The sequence below is a fragment of the Acomys russatus genome, chromosome 14 (genome assembly GCF_903995435.1).
Source record: "Acomys russatus chromosome 14, mAcoRus1.1, whole genome shotgun sequence".
Taxonomy (NCBI): domain Eukaryota; kingdom Metazoa; phylum Chordata; class Mammalia; order Rodentia; family Muridae; genus Acomys; species Acomys russatus.
The window spans coordinates 11,206,046-11,224,819 of NC_067150.1; the positions used below are offsets into that span (position 1 = coordinate 11,206,046).

The 18,774-nt window shown below is 46.2% G+C and overlaps 1 protein-coding gene across 2 annotated transcripts in view; it reads left to right on the top strand.

Annotated features, from left to right (window-relative positions):
• Nucleotides 1–18,469, top strand: part of Slc36a4 (solute carrier family 36 member 4) — a 32,478-nt gene extending 14,009 nt beyond the window's left edge. Inside the window, exons 4-11 of one of the 2 annotated variants that reach the window (XM_051155932.1) lie at nucleotides 848–936; nucleotides 2,435–2,530; nucleotides 3,488–3,572; nucleotides 6,549–6,776; nucleotides 8,441–8,539; nucleotides 12,643–12,812; nucleotides 16,916–17,085; nucleotides 18,100–18,469. In XM_051155932.1, the coding sequence (XP_051011889.1) occupies nucleotides 848–936; nucleotides 2,435–2,530; nucleotides 3,488–3,572; nucleotides 6,549–6,776; nucleotides 8,441–8,539; nucleotides 12,643–12,812; nucleotides 16,916–17,085; nucleotides 18,100–18,407 (1,245 nt within the window). In that variant the 3' untranslated portion in view covers nucleotides 18,408–18,469. The remainder of the gene's footprint in view (nucleotides 1–847; nucleotides 937–2,434; nucleotides 2,531–3,487; nucleotides 3,573–6,548; nucleotides 6,777–8,440; nucleotides 8,540–12,642; nucleotides 12,813–16,915; nucleotides 17,086–18,099) is intronic. The other variant, XM_051155933.1, reaches the window with a different exon arrangement.
• Nucleotides 18,470–18,774: the final 305 nt, after the last annotated feature.

An 18,774-nucleotide genomic window follows, 5' to 3' on the forward strand; every position in this document is an offset into this window, starting at 1 on the left:
TAAATGGATTGGTTTTCATAGAGGTTATAGCTATTTCCCCTCTTTTCTAGGTTTAACATTCCTGTATATAGAGTAGCTCTGGATTGTTGATTGTCCGTCTAAGCTTTGCCGGCTTCTGCTGTCTAGCTATAATCATACCATCACTGAGCTTGGCGAGCACACACTTGAAGCTTCTCATGAGCCATTGAAACAATCATGTCCTAATTGCAATTCCGACACACTTGCGGGTTTCTATAGCAGTGTTCTGTAGAAGGGCAGTGATCTTTTTTTTTTGTCCAGACAGAGGTGTGGAAGCACATATTATGCCAGTGGGCCACTGCTGCCATAGACAGGGGTGTGTAAGCATGTACTATGCCAGTGGGCCACTGCTGCCATAGACAGGGGTGTGTAAGCATGTACTATGCCAGTGGGCCACTGCTGCCATAGACAGGGGTGTATAAGCATGTACTATGCCTTGGAACACTGATGCCACAGACAGGGGTGTGTAAGCACATGTTATGCCAGTGGGGCACTGATGCTACATATAGGGGTGTGTAAGCACATGTTATGCCAGTGGGACACTGATGCCATAGATTTATCCTCTTGTGCTGAATATATTGTGTTCCATATTCTTTGCTGAGCATCTGTACCCTAACAAAGGCTTCAGTTGCCAAGTCAGCAAGGTGGCATCACTAAAATGTCACCTGAAATAATTTCTATGTATTACTAATTTCCTTCATGCCTGTGATGATTTTAATCAATGGATCCAACATATTTTTTCATTGTAAATGAATTGTCCATTGACTTATTACTCTGAGCTCACTCAGTGTTTACAAATGTTTAACTCTTCACATTTTCTTCTCCACAGCTTGGACCAATCAGCCTTGTGTTTATAGGAATTATTTCCGTCCACTGTATGCACATATTGGTACGTTGCAGTCACTTTCTATGTCAGAGGTAAATGTGGACTCATTAAGTCTATTTGATTAATTGTAAGGTTTTGTGTTTCCTTAGAGCACCACTGTCTGATGTATGTACCATGATTTGTCTCTAGAGCTCGTATTTTTCTCCAGTGCATAGGCACAGCTAAGACAGTGACCGTGGGGCAGGCTAGCGTTCTCTGTAGTTTCATGTGGTTGGGGTCTGGTCCCAGTCTACCCTTAGTGTTCTCAGAGTGCGCATGCCCTTCACATAAAATGATGAAACCTCTGCACAACTTTGCAGATGCTCTAGCTGTCTTTAATAAGGTGTACGTGCTATGCACATTATTATTTCATACTGCTAACCAAGCAATGACAAGAGAGTAGAGTGTGTGTATTGTCAGCACAGACACATGTCTTCGTGAATTTTCCACATGCAGGTGGTCAAACCCCACATGAGGAGCTTGTGGGTGTGCAGGATTGGCTGGATTTTCTTTTTCATTTTAAAATATTTATTATGGTCTTTATATGTGTATGATGGATGTATGTGGGCATATGTATGAACCAGCACATATGTGAAGGAAAGAGGACAACTTTGTGTAGTCAGCACTTTCCTCTACTTTAGGGGACTCCTGGGGGTCAAACTCAGGTCGCCAGGCTTTTGTGGGGAGGTCCTTCAGCAGCTGAGTCATCCTGGTGGCCTGTGACTACAGATGTTCAAAAGGTGCTCCAGTAGGGAGATGGGGTGGGTTCTTCCATTTAGTGGAAGAGGAGTGGGAAGATGGTGAGGAAAGCGAGGAGGAGCTGTGCACTTGAAGTGAAACCCCAGGTCCTCAGCTCATTACTGAGTCAGTTTGGGGCTGAGAACTTTCATTGATGGTCGCAGATATATGGGCTGACAGATTATGAGAAAAAATAATACATCCCCTTGTAGTTCTGTATCAGGAAATGCTTCTGTTAGACAATCAATCACCTTTAAAATGCTTTGGATTGTAGTGGACCAGTGGGCTGGCTCCAACTCAGTAAATATTCTTGAGGCTTTAAACCATTTTTGTTCTTTAAATTATGACTCATACTGTAGAGAAGAAAGTGGAATAGAGATTGGAGACAAGACCCTGACTTCATGGAGCTGTCCTGAAGGTCAAATGAGCCAGTTTGTATGGAACTGTATTGCAGAGCCTGGCGCACTTACCCAGTGCTGTCACAGGATGAAATAATCTTCAGATGAACAGTAGTTGGTGCTCTTAGATGCTTGAAATATTTAAATCAGTGAAGCACCAATACAAAGTTGATTGAAGTCTACAGATAAGGAAACCACAGCAGTGGGTACAATTTTGTCTATGCACACAGGACAGTGATAGTCTGAAATTTCTTCAGTCATGCTCATGAGTATGTGGGTATTTGCATGTTGAAAGCAGATCTGATAATGTACGTCCCCAATTTCACAAATCTCTGTTTATTTGATATAATTTTCATGGATGGACCTTATAGACCAATTTAATACTTTTCTGTGTATGTATGTCATTAAATTTCAGGTTTAAGAAGTCCACTTTGGGGTACAGTGACACCGTGAGTTTTGCCATGGAGGCCAGCCCGTGGAGTTGCCTTCAGCGGCAGGCAGCCTGGGGCCGGTGAGCTCGGGTCTTGCTTCTAATGTCCGTGTGTTGAAATTATGCTAATTTTAACTGTTTTTGTCAAATAAGATGTACCTAAGTATGACAAAGCTGTGGGAACATGGCAAGTGGTCTTCCCAATTGGACACGCTGGTTCTAGTCCCTCCCAGTTTGCTGTTATGGTGTTGATGACACTTGACAGGAGTTGTCAGTCAGTCAGTCTGACTGTGTGGCTGTCCTTGCTCCAAGTCCACTATGCAGAATGCTTTGCCCGGGACCTGCCATGTTCTAATGACATCACATAGATATCTAGCAATAGTTGCTCCCTCCTTCTACATAACTGTTTTATGTTCTGGAACTTTCTAGTGTATCTCATTAAAAAATAAAAATTGCCAAGGATGTCTCCTTAGAGGTCTGAGTCACAGTTCCAATCCTCATACATTGTATTTTTTTTTTTATTGGCTTGGGAAGTAGCAAGTGTACTTCCCATGTGTGCAAATGACAGAGGCTGGCAGGGTGGAGCTGCCCCATGATGCCGTGAGGGAGGCCATGAGGAGGAGAAAGAGGCGTTTAGTTTAAATCAGGAATTTTCCTTCAGTGCTGAGCCTTGAATGAAGGTCCCTGGGCACACTAGGAGAGAGGCTCCACTAAGAGTCACACCCCAAGTCTGAACATACTTCCGTAAATCTTTGGTAAGCAGCTGTTCTTACACAGCCAACTTACAGAAGGAGGAAGTGATGTAAAAACTGCCTTTTAACTGAATGGCGCATGCTTTTACTGTCAGTCCTAGCCGTGTGCGTTACTGACAGTAACATACGATCTTCAGATGAAACAAGTATTTAAGTGTTCATTATCTCAGTAAGTAAAAACAAAACATGCTATTGTAAAATGCTTTAAAATAGTCAAGAAGAGAAGTGAGGTCCCCTGCCTGTCCAGAACTCGTGGTGACCCTTTCTTCTGTGATTGTGTTTTCAGGAACGTGGTCGACTTTTTCCTGGTGATAACACAGCTGGGATTCTGCAGCGTTTATATTGTCTTCTTAGCTGAAAATGTGAAACAAGTGAGTATGTTTCTGTGGTCTGTAAGATTGTTTTCTTCGGATGCCTTGTTTCTTGCACAGTGGAAGCCATGGTTGAGGATAAAGACCTTCTGCTTGCTGTCTCCTTTAGTGTACTCTTTTACAAGTTGCATTTCTGATGTTGTTGGTATTATTGAGCCTGACATTTTATCAACCACAGTTGTTCTTTGGGCCAGACTGTGCTATGGTTTACTGTTTCTTGATTGTTTCAAATTCAGATGTCAGAAGTATGTGCACAGATCCTTGGGGTGACGTTCTCTATGTTGCTGGTGTCCTTTAGAGGAGATATAAGATAGTATACAGAGGCTGAAAGCCTGAGGTAAAAAGATGAGTGTTTATTTCTAAGGTCCAGTAACTTGCTATTGTATAAAAAGGTTCGGAAGTCACATGCCATCTTGTGGTTACCTGTAACATGATGGTAACAAAGCCCATCTGGGATCTTGCCAGATGGCAGTGATGGAGCCTGCTGTCCCATACCTACCACCTGTACTTGCTTTTTGAGATGATATAATCTCATCCAGGCTCCTTTTGACCTTTCTGTGTCACTCAGGCTGGCTTTGAACCTCCTAATCCTCCACACTACCTCACAAGTGCTGGCCCACAGATGTGTGCCACCATGCCTGTTCAGTGCTGGGTCTTCTCTCCCTGTCCAATGAGAGCTGCCAACAGCCCTGTTTAAATCTAGGAAGAGTGCCTGTGGTTTTGTTTATAAACTGTCACACAGCATGAACTTTTACAATTATCCTGGATGTAACTACTGTGCAGTCTTGTGTACACAACTGACATCCCTTGAGCTTACTGGGCATGTTCCTGAAATGGAGCCCTCAGTCATAGTCCCTACCCTACTGTGTTGTTTGTCAGTTGAGGATGGCCTGAATTCAGGAGCTTGGTGCCTCAGTGTCCTAAGTGTTGGGTTCCTAGGTATGTACTGTCACACCTGGTAGATTTTTAGTACAGAGACACAGAGAGGTGTGTGTTGGGGGCAACATTTAAAGGCTTTGATGACTGTCTCTTATGAAGCATTGTTGGTTCCCGAGTGTAATGGAAAGTTTAAGTCATGAGAAGATGAGGTGGAAAGAGTTGCTCCCTGGGTGTTTGAAAGAAACACAATGGGAGCCACAGAAAAGACAAGCAGTCAGACTTTAGGGAACAGCCTGAGGCAGCAGTGAACACTCACATGGGCAGGGCAAGCTGCAGTCGCAGAAGCTGGAATTGGAATTTGTCACTCTTGGAACACGCTTTCCTTGCATTTGGTGGCTGTGCACATTACTGCACACATTCGTTAAAACCTGTTCCTCAACACCACTGCACATAAACACCATGGCATGACCTCACCGGTCACCAGAGTCACAGTGAGACACTATGACATGACCTCACCCGTCACCAGAGTCACAGTGAGACACTATGGCATGACCTCACTGGTCACCACTCTCACAGTGACACACTGTGGCCTGACCTCACCCGTCACCAGAGTCACAGTGAGACACTATGACATGACCTCACTGGTCACCACTCTCACAGTGACACACCGTGGCATGACCTCACCTGTCGCCAGAGTCACAGTGAGACACTATGACATGACCTCACTGGTCACCAGAGTCACAGTGAGACACCATGGCATGACCTCACCCGTCACCAGAGTCACAGTGAGACACTATGACATGACCTCACCTGTCACCAGAGTCACAGTGACACACTGTGGCATAACCTCACCTGTCACCAGAGTCACAGTGAGACACTATGACATGACCTCACTGGTCACCAGAGTCACAGTGAGACACCATGGCATGACCTCACCTGTCACCAGAGTCACAGTGAGACACTATGACATGACCTCACCTGTCACCAGAGTCACAGTGACACACTATGGCATGACCTCACCTGTCACCAGAGTCACAGTGAGACACTATGACATGACCTCACTGGTCACCAGAGTCACAGTGAGACACCATGGCATGACCTCACCTGTCACCAGAGTCACAGTGAGACACTATGACATGACCTCACTGGTCATCACTCTCACAGTGACACACTATGGCATGACCTCACTGGTCACCACTCTCACAGTGACACACTGTGGCCTGACCTCACCTGTCACCAGAGTCACAGTGAGACACTATGACATGACCTCACTGGTCACCAGAGTCACAGTGAGACACTGTGGCATGACCTCACTGGTCACCACTCTCACAGTGACACACTGTGGCCTGACCTCACCTGTCACCAGAGTCACAGTGAGACACTATGACATGACCTCACTGGTCACCAGAGTCACAGTGAGACACTATGACATGACCTCACTGGTCACCAGAGTCACAATGAGACACTATGACATGACCTCACCTGTCACCAGAGTCACAGTGACACACTGTGGCATAACCTCACCTGTCACCAGAGTCACAGTGAGACACTATGACATGACCTCACTGGTCACCAGAGTCACAGTGAGACACCATGGCATGACCTCACCTGTCACCAGAGTCACAGTGAGACACTATGACATGACCTCACTGGTCATCACTCTCACAGTGACACACTATGGCATGACCTCACTGGTCACCACTCTCACAGTGACACACTGTGGCCTGACCTCACCTGTCACCAGAGTCACAGTGAGACACTATGACATGACCTCACTGGTCACCAGAGTCACAGTGAGACACTGTGGCATGACCTCACTGGTCACCACTCTCACAGTGACACACTGTGGCCTGACCTCACCTGTCACCAGAGTCACAGTGAGACACTATGACATGACCTCACCCATCACCAGAGTCACAGTGAGACACTATGACATGACCTCACTGGTCACTACTCTTACAGTGACACACTGTGGTGTGACCTCACTGGTCACCACTGTCAAGGAGCTTCGTTGTAGAGAGTGTGGGCTTTTTGTCTGTGCCATGACTATAAGCTGATGGATAATTTTCTTCCTTCTTCCTGGTGACTGGGCTGCAGATTCATGAAGGGTTCCTGGAGAGCACAGCGCTTGTTTCGAATAGCTCGGAGCTGTCTGGTACATGTGAGAGGAGGAGTGTGGACCTCAGGGTCTACATGCTCTGCTTTCTGCCTCTCATGATTCTCTTGGTCTTCATTCGTGAGCTGAAGAACCTCTTCGTTCTTTCATTCCTTGCCAATGTTTCCATGGCTGCCAGTCTTGTGATAATTTACCAGTATGTTATTCGGGTAAGTGTGCTTTTGGGTAGCTATCCTGTGTTCTCACGTGGGCAAAGCTTCCTTTGGAGGTGACAGTTGTGACATGGAGAGACCTGTATGTAGCACACGGATCAGCCGTAAATGCTGATTTCCCTTTGGGCATAATGTTAATGTTTGAAATAGATGCTAAGATGGGCCAGGGCTCGAGTCGGGTCTGGCGTGAACACTGATGAGGCTGCTTGTGGGTTTGTATCAGTGTTTTCCAGCCTCCCATCTTCCCTGTTAGAGCTCCTGTGAGACACAGGCTTGTGGTCTACTGAGAGCCTCCTGAGCCTCACCTCATTGAGGTATTCATGCGTTGGCTCTCTGAGCCAGTCACCGGGGTGGGTGTGGGTGCAATTCTCTAAGTTTCGCTTGCTGCCACACGCCCTCCATCGCCACCGCACATGTTTCTGACTCCTTTGTTTTAAGACCATGACGTAATTGGAGCTGGGGGCCACTCTTTGAAGTCTCAGGATTCTTACTCCAGTTACAGTAGGCAGAGGCCCGTGACCCCCGCAAAAGAGTTGAGGATCTCTGTTTTATTTCCTCATGATGTAACCCATCAGCTACATTACTTCCAAGATAATCATAAAATTTCCACAAACAGTTCTCACAAACTAATATGCTGGGCCTGCTTCACTCTTTCTTCCTCTGGCTTCTCAAACAGGTAGGAGAGAAGGTTGCCTGAGCCTTTCTGAGGCCACAGCTCCTTAGCTGGCCATGTTAGGCTTCGTGGAGCAGAGAGCATGGCTCCCCCAGGAGAAGGAAGAGTGCAAGGAGCTCACGCGAGTAACAGCTTAGGAGCAGCAGATGGTCCCGACGCTCTGGCTCCCTGCTCGCCTTGTCCTTGCTTCCCTTGTCACACATCATCCTCTTCCTATCCTGAAATTCTGCATGTGCCTCAACTGTTCCTCATCTCCACAGGCCCCAAACTACCCACGTGCCTTCACACCCCATCCTGTTTATCTTCTGTCCCTGGCCTTGAGTTCTCCTGAGTACGTAAGGCAGAGAAGAAAATGGTGGCGAAGAGGCACTAGATTGGGGTGTCTGGGAAACTGTCATGCTCAGAGCTTGAGCCCGGCATGCTGCAGTGACTTTGTGCAGATCATGACAGTGTGAAGCATTACTCTGAGTTGGTGCAAAGTAATTAAGAGCAGTGGGTCGTGTACACACACACTCTCTCTCTCTGTCTCTCTCTCTCTCTCTCTCTCTCTCTCTCTCTCTCTCTGAAGTCACAAGAGACCATGCCAGGGGCAGCTGGGACCGAAATCAGAAGCCAGGTGTCACAGGAAAATGAAGGAGTGGGGTCACATGGAGACCACCGCCCCGCCTGGGGACTTAGGGTCTCTGAGTACACCTGTATACTTCTTATGTGGCAGGAGCTGTACCCAGTGTGCTGCCTGGGACTGGCCAGTGGACGTAGGTACTTAGGAGAAGTGTGTGGGTATGAGGGAAACAGCGTCTTCAGCAACTATAGCCTAATAGCTTAACCTCCCTTAACAGAGGGTACGTAAAGTGTTTACTAAATTTCATAACCCCACTTGCTTTGTGAAGCTTAGCAGAATGTGATTTTGATTTTGCTCTTTAATTCTAAATAATTGGCATTAGGTGAGGCTGTAACCTGGTTTCTTTGTTTCCTGTCTTTTCTGCAGAACATGCCGGATCCCCACAACCTACCCATCGTGGCTGGTTGGAAGAAGTACCCACTGTTCTTTGGTACTGCTGTGTTCGCTTTTGAAGGCATAGGAGTGGTAAGAACTAGCCATTACTCGTTTTTTTTAACACAAGATTTTACATAGTCAAACTATATAAAAATATGTTTCCTGTCAGGGTTTTAATTTCTTATACTCATAGAGCATGATTCCCAGTTTGATGGGTGAATGAAAAAATGAGCTAAAAGGAAGAGGACACAGCTTCTCCTAAGATACGGAGAAGACTTTTATTACAGCTATAAGAGAGAAAGCAGGCAGAGGGACGAGTCCAGGCTGAACATGGCCGGCAGACCAAAGCAGACCATGAGAGGAGAGTGGGGGAGGGAGAACAAGAGGGTTGCCTCCGGCTAGGACCAAGAGACCAGTGTAACCAAAGTGGCTGAGTTATAAAGGGATCAAGCTGGGGGAATGGAGGTGGAAACTCAGCCCGGGACAGAGGCTCGGGGTATGGGGTGGGGTGAGGAGGCTCAGCCCCGGGACAGAGGCTCGGGGTATGGGGTGGGGTGAGGAGGCTCAGCCCGGGACAGAGGCTCGGGGTATGGGGTGGGGTGAGGAGGCTCAGCCCGGGACAGAGGCTCGGGGTACGGGGTGGGGTGAGGAGGCTCATCCCGGGACAGAGGCTCGGGGTACGGGGTGGGGTAAGGAGGCTCAGCCCGGGACAGAGGCTCAGGGTATGGGGTGGGGTGAGGAGGCTCAGCCTGGGACAGAGGCTCGGTGTAAGGTATGGGCTGAGGTGGGCTGGGAGGAGCCACAGGTTCTGAGCAAGGCTTGTTCTGGATTTGAGACCTAGCAGTGAGCGGGGCTTGAACTATTGTTTGGTTTTCCTACTGGACCAGTCACCCACTCTTAGACATGCATCTTAGGTGCTAAGTCCTCCCATGGTAGACTAAGTGATGATATCAGACCACGTCTTTAGCGTTATTGGGGAGATTTTCACCCCTATAAAAGCCTTAAGGTAGTATACTGAAAACTCTTGTAAGTGTCACGGAACGTCAGAAATCCCACATATCCCAAGCATGCCCAAATAGAACTTTTATTTTAAAGTTTTTATTATGCATGTGGGTGCTTTGCCTGCACGCATAGCTGTGCACCAAATGCCTGCCTTGTTCACATGGAGGCCTAAGGAACTGGAGTTACAGATGGCTGGGAGCCACCGTGTGGGTGCTGGGAATCAAACCTAGGCCGGCTGGAAGAGCAGCTCTTAGCTGCCGAACCCTATAATAACACAGTTTTAAAAAATGTATTGGTGTGGGTTGGGGGTTCAGAGCACAACTTTCAGGACTTTCAGTGGTTTTCACAACTTTCAGTGGTTCTCTTTTCTTACTTCATGGGGGCACGGTCGCTCTTATTTCTGCTGTTCTGAGCTACTCCAGGGTAACAGGCCAGGTAGCTTCTAGGTAATTCTTCTTTCTCCACCTCCCGACTGACCACAGAATGATGCAATGAGCCACCATATTGAGCGCTTTCTGGGTTCTGGTGATCAAACTTGTGCCATCAGGCTTGCGTGTCGACCCACCAGCCCAAACATCACATTTTATAGACTAGAATATTTAAAGGCTCTGGAAACAATTATAAGGTTATTGTCATGTGGAATTCAAAGATCATTCTCCCTTTAGATTGGGCACCATATTTGTTTTGAGGCACAACATTATTGAAATGCCGAGATGCACACCCTGAGGCCCCTCACACCTGAATATTTCTACTCAGAATACTTCCAGTATTAATGGCCCAGAAGCTGTAGGTTTAGGGATGGGAGGACAGTAACGTCGGCTGCCTTCATGGCTGCTGTCGCACTGTGTGATGGTTAGATAGTAGAGAAAGCACTCCAAAGTCTCTTCCTGTGAAGGAAATGGATAAATCTCAAAGGCAGACCCCTCCCCTCTGCGCGGCGTCTGCTGTCTGAATCCTTACAAACTCTTAGAGCTCCCGCAGCCCCTCTTTGTGCTGTTGAAGCTGCAGCTGTGCATTTTCATGCCTGTCTGGCATTAGCGCAGGATCTTAATCATTGGGTTTTTAGTTCAACGTTGATTTTCGGACATCTCAAATCAACAACTGCCAAGTCGAACGTACAGTTTCTCACTCAAAACCAGCCTTACTGCCCCACTTCCTCTTCCCTTTGTATTTTAATTTTTAAAATCTCTTTAATTAGGACACAAGTCAAAGTTTCCTGTGGTATTTCTATACACATAATCATGTACTTTGTTCCTGTTTGCCTCGTGCTGTCTTCCCTTCTCCCCCTTGGCTGGTCCCCTCCTTATACGGAATAGTCCTCCTGCTTTCATGCCGTATGCTTCCATCACTGTCTCTTGTCCACTTCCGAAGATCTCTTTGCCCTTTTTTGTAGTCCCAGTCCTACATTCACGTCAAACACTCACACACACACACACACACACACACACACACACACACACATTCATACTCACACACACACAGTATAGAGCAGTTATGGACGTGTGTGTGTGTGTGTGTGTGTGTATGAGAGAGAGAGGGGGAGAGGGAGAGAGAGAGAGAGAGAGAGAGAGAGAGAGAGCGAGCGCGAGCGAGCGCTTTTTGTCGCTCTGTCCCCTGAGGGGTTAGAAGTGGTACTCCTTACGTAGCACACTCAGCAGAGAGACTTTAATTACAAATGCCATGCTCCAAGAAAAAAACCAAATTCTGTGGGGGAAAATGTCTGATGGAGACTGGGACCGTGGAATCCAAGATGAGCATGGCCTCTAGAGGAGGCCATGGAGGAAGGGAGTGCTCAGAGGGACGGTGACGAGGCAGCTAGCAGCTGGCACTGGGGATGCACGCAATGACAAAGGCTGGAGCAGGAAAAGGGACACAAGTATGGCAACTCAGTGTGCGTGACCAGTCTCCAGAGTCCACAGTGACATGAATGCTAGAACTAAGGGTTGCTAGGCAGACCCCCCTCACAGAGCCTTCTCCTTCCGGGAGGCACAGACGATTCTCACTTAGTCCTTGTAGAATGGGCTAGATGGGCTAGAGTTAAAGACACAGCATAGGAGAGGTGGGAGGAAGGTGGCTTTACAGCAGTGGCCAGACTGAGCCACAGAGCTTCACCATGGGAACATGTGACAAGAAAAGCACTTGAGGGCCCCACAGCACCTGTCTAGTCACAAGGAAGGCATCAGGGCAAGCCCAGAGTAGAGGGATGCTGTGCAGAGGATGTCAGTTAGTCAAGACAGTGAGCAAAGAAAGACAGAGAAACCAGACAGACCACAGGAGACCAAGGGACCAAGGTGACAAGTGCAGTGTGGTGTCCTGGATGGGCTCCCGGTACAGAAGAAGGTCATTTATGGGAAAACTAGAGAAATTGAAATGGAACTCGGGGTTCGGTCACTAGTGCTTGGCCACTGTTGTCTCAGTTGTGACAACTGGTAGTATAAAATGTTAATCACAGGAAAGCTGCTCTATGGTCATGTGGGAGCCATCTGTGTTTCCCTTTGCATTAAAAAAAACAAATCTAAAATTATTCTAACCAGAAAAGGCATATAAAATATAACTAGCAGGTTGCCTGCCAAGACCTGATCTCAAAACCTTTTTAGGAATTAAAAAAGAAAAAAAAAAAAAGTAACAACCTACAGAACACAGGAGCTCAGGATCAGTTGGTAAAGTGTTTGCATCACAAGGGTGATGCCATCTCCCACATAAAAATCTGGGTACAGGTGTGTCTGTAACCCCAGGAAAGTGGAGACAGGTAGGTCCCTAGAACTCACAGGTATGCAGTCCAGCCTGGAAGCTCCAGGTTCAGTGAGGCCCTGTATCAGGAAGCAAGGTGGAACCAAGTTTGAGGTCGGGCTGGTCTGTACAGTTCCAGGCTACACTGTAAGACACTCTGTTAAAAAAAAAAAAAAAACCCAGGAGGAAAAGTTCCAAGGCAGAACGCAATACAGGGAGACACGGCCATCTGCTACACACACGTGTAAACGCAAGAATACATACAGCACACCCACACATACACACACACACACACATACACACACAAACACATATCACACAGGGAAATAGCTTATATGTGGAAAGAAGAAAAGCTCTGTGTACACAGACTACAACAGACCAACTCGTCTGTCTGAGAGACCCCCGGTTATCCTGAAATTCCGTGCGCTGTTCCTTTAAAAACAGTTACGTTCTCCTTTTAGGTGCTTCCACTGGAAAACCAAATGAGAGAGTCCAGACGCTTCCCTCAGGCGCTGACCGTTGGCATGGCGATCGTCACGGTGCTGTACATCAGCCTGGCCACTTTAGGCTATATGTGCTTCCGTGATGAAATCAAAGGCAGCATAACCCTGAACCTCCCCCAGGACATGTGGTAGGTGGAGATGCCTCATGAGCCCTAGCTTACGCGCTTTAGATATAATTTACCAAGATTTGATGGGGGAAGGTATATTTTTAGATTTATGATTTAAGCATTTAAACTTTTTACTGTGATTTCATTATCTGTGGCAACTGAAAATGCAGTTGACAGCCTATTAAAAATTTAAATATGAGACATGGGTAGAAACAGTAACAGTCTTTATTCACAGAACTATTTATGGAAAGTCTTACTGGAAAAGGAGTTGCAGAGGATGCATGCAGACAAATCTATGCCTCTGTTCCCAGCTTAGACAGGGCAGGGCTATGTGAAGGCATGCTAATATAGTCCCAGTTCAAGCTTGGGTGTGTGAGACCTCTCCTTGAGGCAGCACTTCCATTCCCTACACACTGGTCACCACTGACCCCTGCTTACTACCGTTCTCAGTTAGAATGGAGAAAGTTGGACCTATGATTCAAAGACTGTTCAATTGTAGTTTAGCCTCAAGAAACCCTAGCAAGTTTCCTGATTACTGATTTTTCAACTAGAAAAAAGCCTTCAAAAATCATCCCGAGACACAGTAGATGTCTTGAAAAGCAGGAGAGTGAGTCGAGGTAGAGAGCAATTTCCTTTAGAGAGGGTCTATCGGAGTCCCTCCACAGCGAGGGCTACTTAAGCCCATCCTCTGTCTGTCTGTCTGTGTGCAGCCTGTCCTCTGTCTGTCTGTCTGTAGTTGGTCCTCTGTTCTATCTGTGTGCAGTCTGTCCTCTGTCCCTCTGTCTTTGTGTAGTCTGTCCTCTGTCTGTCTGTGTGCAATCTGTTCTCTGTCTGTCTGTCTGTCTGTCTGTGTATGGTCTGTCCTTTGTCTGTGCAGTCTGTTCTCTGTCTCTCTGTCTGTGTGCAGTCTGCCCTCTGTCTGTCTGTCTATACAGTCTGTATTCTGTCTCTCTGTCTGTACAACCTGTCCTCTGTCTCCCTGTCTGTGTGAAGTGTGTGTCTCTGTCTGTGTGCAGTCTGTCATCTGTCTGTCCTCTGTCTCTGTGTGTGCACTTTGTCTTTTGTCTCCCTGTCTGACCTGTCTGTCTGTCTGTGTACAGTCTGTCCTCTGTCTCTGTCTGTCTGTCTGTGTACACTCTGTCCTGCTGTCTGTGTTTGTGGACTGCTAAGGTAATAAGAGTTAGTGGTCTCCTGGCTGAGAGATATGGGTGGCGCTGTCCTTTCAAAGGTCAGAGTGTTCTGGAAAGTGCGAGTGCAGAACAGCCCTGATATGTGTGCTTCCTCATGTCTCTTGTGCGCAACCCAGAGTGTACGGCTCTGTGGATACTTAATACTGAAATGAGAACAAAGGTTGAAAAGTTGAAAAAAGTATTAAGTGTAATTGAAAGTACAGATGCCAGTTGTAGAAATAAATGGGCTTTTGAAACGAAACAGGGGAAATGAAATGGGTGCTTTTATCCAGCATGTTGGAATTCACTGTCATTTCTGTATCACTCTTCCAGGGTTGAAAAACCAGTTCTTGTAGCACTCACTTCTCTAGCATGCACATATGAGAACAGTGCTCCATGTAACACTAAATAATAGTGCTGCATATGGAATGGCATTAACGCTAACCACACTTTAGCCTGTGTAACTCCAGCTTTATGTCAGTGGAGTATAATTATATTTATATGCAAAATAGTGTTTTCATCTAAAGTATATTATCAGCCATACTTTGAAAACACAACCATAAAATATAATTAGAAAAAAGCAATGTTCCTCTTTTAATGAATAATGAACTAATGAGAATGTTTGTTTAATTTTCTACAATTGCTAATCAGAATATGAGAAAAATAGTCACTTGGTAATTTTTCATGTTTTCAGCCACAACCATTTATAATAAGCTTTTAAGGCCCTAGCTAAATATACCATTGGGTAATTTTAAAATTAAGATTTATTATTTCCAGCCCTGAGGACTTTCCTTGTTTCTAATTATGCTATTTGCCATATTTTCAAATGTACTTTTTCTCAGCCCTGTTTCTTTTACTCACTCTTAAGATGACTGTGCTGTGGCGAAAGCCTACTGAATCCTTGCTTAGTACTGCTGTAGTCTCAAGCTGTCAGAAAGAGGCTTAAGTCCTAATTAATAGCTCTGCTGAAAGTAGTGTCTGTTATATCCTTTTAGGATAATAGGATTCGTTCCAGGAAGACACACTCTTCCCTGTGCTTATCTGAGACCCTGTGCTCTGAGACCATGGGCCTTGATGTTTCCACAGGGAAAGAAGACAGGAGGTGGTCGCTGCCTCCCACTGCGGCACACCCCATCGCAGCACCGCCCCAGACTCAGCACACTCCAGCCACAGCCTCTTGCTAGTTTGCTTTTTTAAAACATGCAAGTGCATATTTCTTTTGACTATATTAAATGTAAAAAATATAAAGAATTTAAAGTATTGAAATACAGCTTACTGATTTTGTCATTCATACCTCAGAGGAGTTAGGTTTATTGTTTATCCAACTTTTGTGAGTCCACACATTCTTGCCATATCACTGAAAATGCCAGTTTTTCTAGACAAAGGGGATTTTCTAAGATATTTACTGAGAAGTGCTTGCTGAGGGCCTGGAGAGATGGCTCGACACTTGCGGCTCTTCCAGAGGACCAGGTTCAATTGCCAGTACACACGTGACGGCTTACAGCCATTTGGGATTCCAGACCTAAGGGATCTCTTCTCACCTGCAAAGGCCTCAGACATTCATGTGGAGCACAGACACACATGTAGGCAAAACACATAAACAAACAGACAAACAAACACAAAAGGCAAAGGGCATGCTGAGTTTTGGCAGGGGCCATCACCAGGGTAGGAGTCTAAAGACTGTGACACATGCTGTACATGAGCTGAAGTACTGCCATTTCCAGGGAGCCCTCCAGACGTGGCCCCACAGGCAGTTTGTAGCCAATTTAAGTTTTTATTCTAGCTGCCTGGGACTACGCTCATGGATTTGGGAACCCAATTTTAGCTCTGAGTATTTAGAGCAAGGAGCATTTAAAAGCAAAACCCACATCTTCGTGGTACCTCGCTTGGCAGCCGCACGGGAAGATTTTATGCAAGCAAGCAGTTTGACAGAAGCTAAGACATGTTAGCTGGGCCTCAACTGCTAGAATAGAGCTGAGGAATTTTCCATGAGATTCTCCATCAAGGAGAGAAAATCATAGTTAAACCTAAAATGGCATCAGCAATGGTACAAGGTGGAGGAATAGCTGCCCTGCCTTGTCCTGTCACACTGCACTGGATCCTGGTAATATGTGTGACCCTCTGTGTATCACGCAAAATGAATAGTTGGAGAATTCTACAGATTTACGTAAAGCTGAACACTGATGTGCGGTTTGAAGGCCTGACCTCAAAGGGATAAGTTTACACCACAAACCAGATAGCAGCAAATCTATCTCCTTACTGCAGAGATTTTAACCCAGGCAGCAGGTGCAGCTCTGAGAACTCTGCTGGTGAAATGACTCCCATGCCCTCCTTGTGACGTTTCCCTATCACACACGTCAAGCAGGGAAGGCTCAAAGTCAGAGCCTGTATAACAGTTTCCTTCTCCTTGTAGATCCCTGAGGCCGTGACACTGTATTTTAGAGAGGTAACAGCAATAGTCAGCGTTTTTACAAAGTTGAAACAAGACTGCTCTGAAGGCTCTGCAGATCTCTTCTTGGAGCTGAGTGTGGGCGCCGAGTGCTGCCTTGGTTCTAAACGCAGTCTTCTGAGCACCGTGCCCCCGAGTCTGTGAGCTCGGTCTCCCAGGCTGCTTGCAGTGAGGCGTCAGTATGAGGCTAGAGATGAAGTTAGTAGGGTTAGTTCCCTTCTGTTCTTCCTTGAGACCGGTTCTTATTCTGTAGCTACATCCTGATTTGGAACGTATGGCAGTCCTCCTGCCCCTGCCATGGCTTCCTGGGTGCTGGTACTGTGGATGCTCACCACCGCATCTAGCTTGGTTGGCTTTTTCTCACACAAGCAAATTTGACCTTGTGTGGGTCTAAACTGGCCCATGTTCTATATGTAGTCCTTGTTTCCCCACTAAAAGTTAAAAAAAAGAGGAAAGTCAGATTCACAATGAGAAAAACCAAAGGTCAAATTTCTTTTTTCTAACAGGTTGTATCAGCTAGTGAAAATTCTGTACTCCTTCGGCATTTTCGTGACCTATTCAATTCAGTTCTATGTCCCAGCTGAGATCATTATTCCTGCAGTCACTGCCAGACTTCATGCCAAATGGAAGCGCATCTGTGAATTCGGGATGCGGTCCTTCTTGGTTAGCGTCACTTGTAAGTAGCGGTACCTGCCTGTTGTAATCGCTGACTTGCATGTGCATGTGCTAAAATGAGAATGGCATAAACTATGTATTTTGCAAACAGTTAATTTTTAGAAGCAGGGCTCTGTTTGGATGTTTGCTTATCAGGGTAGCTTCAAACTCACTGTCTTCCTGCCAAGATGCTGGGTTTGCACCACGACTCCTGGCTTAGCCTTACACTGTTAGCAGGAGATGCACAGCAATGGACTGCGCACTGCTCAGTGCACCACGTCCCAACACCAACTTTTCTCACTTGGTTAAAGTAGCCTCTGCGTTTCTCTACTGCAAAGACACAGTTATCCTAGGGAGATAATTTGCAACTCTACATATATCCAGAGCACATTCCATTTTTACATTTTTTGGTACTAGAAATAGACCCAGGGCCTCACATATGCCAGCCATGTACTGTAACCCTGAGTTAATCCCCAGATCTTGGGCTTTTGAGACATGGCCTTGCTATGTAGCTCAGGCTGGCCTCAGTCTCAAGGTCATACTGACCCAGAAGCCCAGTTTCTAGGATCGAAGCTTGCACTGCCCCATGGTACATCTTGGTGTGTCCACTAATTTTTGCATCCTTCATTGGCTCCTCCTGCTCAGTGAGAGTATGGCATGCTCTCTTGAGAATGTCTGTCTGGTGCCTTGTGTCCTGAGGAGCCACTGTAGGAGCTGACTGTCTCCTTGGCCCTGTTGTTGTTTGTGTCACAGACTCCACTGTGTGCCCGGCAGAGAAGCTCAGTGCATTGACATAGATGCTCCAGTCTCAGAGCAAAAGTTAATAGTTGTTTACATAAGAAATGTTTTGATAAGTGTGAGTCCAGGAAATGTTTCTGGGTTTGTTCCTTCTCAGCTCAGAATAAATTTTTCTTTTTAGTTTCCCCATAAGCAGTGACTTTTGCTAATTGATTTGACTGTGTCAAAAAGATCTACATGTGGTCCCTGCGTGTGTAGTGCACATGTTAACAGGAACCATGTTTTTTTTTCCTTACAGGTGCTGGGGCAGTTCTCATTCCTCGCCTAGACATCGTGATCTCCTTCGTGGGTGCTGTGAGCAGCAGCACTCTAGCCCTGATCCTGCCCCCCCTCGTGGAAATCCTTACATTTTCTAAGGAACATTACAACATATGGATGATCCTGAAAAACATTTCCATAGCATTCACTGGAGTTGTCGGCTTCTTGTTGGGCACGTATGTCACCGTTGAGGAAATTATTTACCCAACGACAGGAGTTGTGTCTGGCACCCCACAGAGCCCCTCTCTTAATGAGAACTCTACGTGCTTAGTGTCAGGTTTGAAATAGGGGGAAGATCTGCGAGCCTTCTGTTGTCACCCCAATCCTAACAGCCGTTAAGAACCGGTACAGTGATCGCTGTACACGTAAACCCAGTGCCAAGCTCTTGCTGTTGCTGGCAGAGTGTTGTAGTTTGGCTACGGCCTGGACATCATTTGCAGCTGTGATAAACTATGGCCGATTCTTGCGTTTATCTAATGACAATGAACAATTTTAAATTGGCTTTAAAAATAGAAACAAATTAAAATTCAAAATTTAAACAATAAGCACACCTATTATTCATTGTTTTTGTAAGAAATGCTCTGATTACAAGCTGTCCTTCTTACCACTATTGGGAAGATAAAGGACTTCAACGTTATAGAAATTAGTTAACCAA